This window comes from Otolemur garnettii, unplaced genomic scaffold (assembly GCF_000181295.1).
Source record: "Otolemur garnettii isolate 467f Iridium unplaced genomic scaffold, OtoGar3 scaffold00019, whole genome shotgun sequence".
In the NCBI taxonomy this organism is placed as follows: domain Eukaryota; kingdom Metazoa; phylum Chordata; class Mammalia; order Primates; family Galagidae; genus Otolemur; species Otolemur garnettii.
In genome coordinates this window covers 17582899-17586881 of record NW_003852414.1, presented here as the reverse complement: position 1 = coordinate 17586881, position 3983 = coordinate 17582899, and the positions used below count along the sequence as shown (strand labels likewise).

The 3983-nt window shown below is 40.6% G+C and overlaps 1 protein-coding gene across 1 annotated transcript in view; it reads left to right on the top strand.

Annotated features, from left to right (window-relative positions):
• The first annotated feature begins 745 nt into the window (after window positions 1-745).
• The window catches only part of OLAH (oleoyl-ACP hydrolase), a 17038-nt gene continuing 13800 nt past the window's right edge, over window positions 746-3983 (top strand). Inside the window, exons 1-2 of the mRNA XM_003786881.1 lie at window positions 746-777; window positions 3215-3345. Coding sequence (XP_003786929.1) covers window positions 746-777; window positions 3215-3345 — 163 coding nt within the window. The remainder of the gene's footprint in view (window positions 778-3214; window positions 3346-3983) is intronic.

The window sequence follows — 3983 nt, the reverse complement described above, 5'->3', positions numbered from 1 at the left end:
CAGCTACTTGGGAGGCTGAGGCAGGAGACTCGCTTGAGCCCAGGAGTTGGAGGTTGCTGTGAGCGTGATGCCATGGCACTCTAGCCAGAGGGGATAGCTTGAGGCTCTGTCTCAAAAAAAAAAAAAAAAAAGTATGAAGATAACAATCTTGATGAATGACAGAAATTTGGATATTTTTCTTCTCTTTTCTGAATGTTTGAAGCTTGCAAAACTGGAAGTATAGCACAGTTGCGAAGATGTTCTTAGGATCCTTAACTCTTAAGATTTAAAAGAACACACCTTGATAAGTATCTAGAAAGGTAAAGCCTTGCTCTTAAATATCCCCACCCAGTTTTCTCCTAGGTATTACATGTATTCTTCTTTACCTACAGGGTTGTTTTGGAGTTCAGAAATACTGCATCTTTGCTACTGTAATCAGCTGAAAGTCCTGTTAATGGAGGAACTTACTGGTAGCTGAATGTGAACTGTAAGTGGTGACTCCTTATCTCAGATAACATCAGCTGTGTTCTTCTAACCCATTCTTTTTTCTTTGTTGTTTTCTTTTCTTCTTCTCTTCTATTCCTCTTCTTCCTTTTCCTCTTTCCTTGTTTTTTGAAGGAAACAGACTCACTTTCAAAAATAAATCTAGTCACTGGTCTGCGTGCATAAGGCTGAGTGGAGATTTTTACACCCAATAAGGGATTTAGCGCTACTGAACTTCCAACAGATTGCTGAGACCACCAATTTCACACCACTCCTTCACAGCATGGAGAGAAGAGAACAGCCTGGGAGCACCAGGTAGGCTATGCCTTGAGCAACCTGGCTCTCTCCCCGTCCCAAGGGCTCCAATGCCCTCTTGTTGTTAAGATTGCTCTTTTAGACCAGAAGAGGCTTCTCAGGGAAGCCTAATTTGCTGGTCATTGGCGCTAGTGCAAGGTACAATATTCCTCCTCACTTATCCACGGTCTGAAAATAGGTTGAGTACAGCACAATAAGATACTTTGAGAGACAGAGAGAGAGAGACCATATTCTCATAAGTTTTATTGCAATCTATTATAATTTGTCTATTTTATTATTGTTGTTGTTGATCTCATACTGTGCCTAATTTATAAATTAAATTTTATCATAGGTAATATATGGATAGGAAAGACAGAGTACATATAGGGCTTGGTACAATCTGCAGTTTCAGGCATCCACTGGGGTCTTGGAATATAGCCCCAATGGATAAGGGGGGACTACTATATTGTCACTGGTACCAAGTGCTTACTATGTCCAATGATATTCACTTGGTGATGCTTTGAGAGCAAGGTTGTAAATCTCTGCCTTGGCTAAAGCACTTGTGTGGATTAGGAAAGTTGAAGGCAAGGCTCTATGTACATGAGAAAGTGAAGAAGCGTTTCTGATCCCGACTCCCCAAACCCAAACATCTCAGATACGTTCTCCACCAGTCACTTAGTGGCCTACTTGCATGTTGATGCCAAGAGTGTAGGAAACTGGTTAAGCAGGAAACTAGCTTTTAAGACAAACAGGATTTGCATTCTAATTCCTAGTTGGTCACTAACTGGCTGAGTGATTTAATATCTCTGAGTCTCACTTTCAACATCTGTCAAATAAACAGTAATAGATGACACTTCTTATTCCTTTGAGTGTGCCTAAAACTATATTACAAAAATATCCTTTTTTTTTTTTTTTGGCTTGGTGCCCGTAGCTCAGTGGTTAGGGCACTAGCCACATACACCAGGCTGGTGGGTTTGAACCCGGCCTGGGCCAGCTAAAAAACAAAAATGGCAACTGCAACAAAAAAAGTAACTGGGCGTTGCGGCGGGCACCTGTAGTTCTAGCTACTTGGGAGGCTGAGGCAAGAGAATCACTTAAGCCCGAAAGTTTGAGGTTACTGTGAGCTGTGATGTCACAGCACTCTCTGGAAAGCAACATAGTGAGACTCTGTCTCAGAAAAAAAAAACAAAGAGAGAGAGAGAGGCGAAACAGATTTAATCATGATACTAAGACTTACAACCTCACATTTGGGAAGTTTATATGGATTTGTAAGGAATTTATTGATAAACTTAGATACTTTCTAGAAAGGGCTTAAATTGTGGAGAACACAAACGGAAACATATAGGATGACATTTTTTTTTTTTTTTTTTTGAGACAGAGCCTCAAGCTGTCCCCCTGGGTAGAGTGCCGTGGCATTACAGCTCACAGCAACCTCCAACTCCTGGGCTCAAGCGAGTCTCCTGCCTCCGCCTCCCAAGTAGCTGGGACCACAGGCGCCCGCCACAACGCCTGGCTATTTTTTGGTTGCAGCCGTCATTGTTGTTTGGCGGGTCCGGGCTGGGGATTCGAACCCACCACCTTAGGTGTACGTGGCTGGCGCCTTAGCCAGTTGAGCTATAGGCGCTGAGCCAGGATGATATTTTTAAAAAGAATTTTTCCTACTCCTGGCTGATTGGGTACTTGGGTTTTTGTGATAAAAGACTCACTATATGCAGATTTAAGCATTTATCCAATACTCAGAAGGAAGTGAAAATTACATGCTCTGGAAAACTTTTATATGACTTGAAAAGTAGCTCTGGTGCTCACAGAGACACTGAGATCGAAGCTGCCTAAAAACCATTTGGATAGAACTATTCCCCAAATTGTGAAAAAGGCTATTTCTAAATTAACATTTATGTCATTTTAAAATGTGCACAGAAATGCACTTATTAAATGTAATGCATAGATATTTGACTATCTCACCTACATCCCCAAAAGTTCACACATTAAAATTGTCAACACAAGTGGTGACTGTAGATCAAGCGGCTAAGGCGCCAGCCACATACACCAGAGCTGGCGGGTTCAAATCCAGTCCAGGTCTGCCAAACTACAATGACAACTACAACCAAAAAATAGCCAGGCGTTGTGGCAGGCACCTATAGTCCCAGCTACTTGGGAGGCTGAGGCAAGAGAATCACTTAGGCCCAGGAGTTTGAGGTTGCTGTGAGCTGTGACAGCATAGCACTCGACCTGGGGCGATAGCTTGAGGCTCTGTCTCAAAAAAAAAAAAAAATTGTCAACACAGACCCTAAAAACCTTTGTTGCCCATTCTTATTAAAAAAAAAAAAAAAAGCAATCACTTTACATTTGAACATATGTTGTTTATAATTAATAAAGATTTCTATTAAATACACCTAACTCAGTATGGAGACCTTAACGGATATATGTAATGTTAAATACATTTGAATTTTCTCCCTAGGAGTGACAAAGTTTTGAACTGCTTATACCAAAATCCTGAAGCTGTTTTTAAACTGATCTGCTTTCCCTGGGCAGGAGGTGGCTCCCTTTATTTTGCCAAGTGGGGTCAAAAGATTCATGATTCACTGGAAGGTACGTTAATTTTTATTACCTGTGAGCAATATGTAAGGTCAGAAAACCTGCACTCATAGGAATTCGAAGCTTTGTAAAGATTCTCCTCCTTGGCAGGTAATTAATAATAGACATTCAAGACTGCACTTCGGTAGGATGGCTTTTTATATTCTAAAGTAAGTTGTCTTTATTATTCGGGTTGGAGCTAGAAGGGGATGGCGTACCAGTATTGCATCTTTTAATGTAACTATTGATATGGTTGAAATGAATCAATCCTCTTGCACTTGTTTTCAATTTGTCCCGTGAATTATTCAATTTTCCCTGTTCTTTTTTCTTAAATGGATAGAGTATTTTAAAAACTATTCTGTATCTCTCTAATATTGTCTTATTAGCCAGAGTGCTCTATTGTCTAGTAGCAGTGAATGATGAGGGATGATCATAATCTATCTTCAAATTAAGACCCTTCTAGCAGATCCTTCCATTCCCCCTCCTGTCTCTTGGCTGTGGTCATACATTTTACTTTTACACTGCATTTTTATTATTTTTTCTTTGAACATATAATTCTATTTTAATCTTTTAAATAAGAAAAAACACCTTGGCTCGGCGCCTGTGGCTCAACCGGCTAAGGCGCCAGCCACGTACACCTAAGGTGGCGGGTT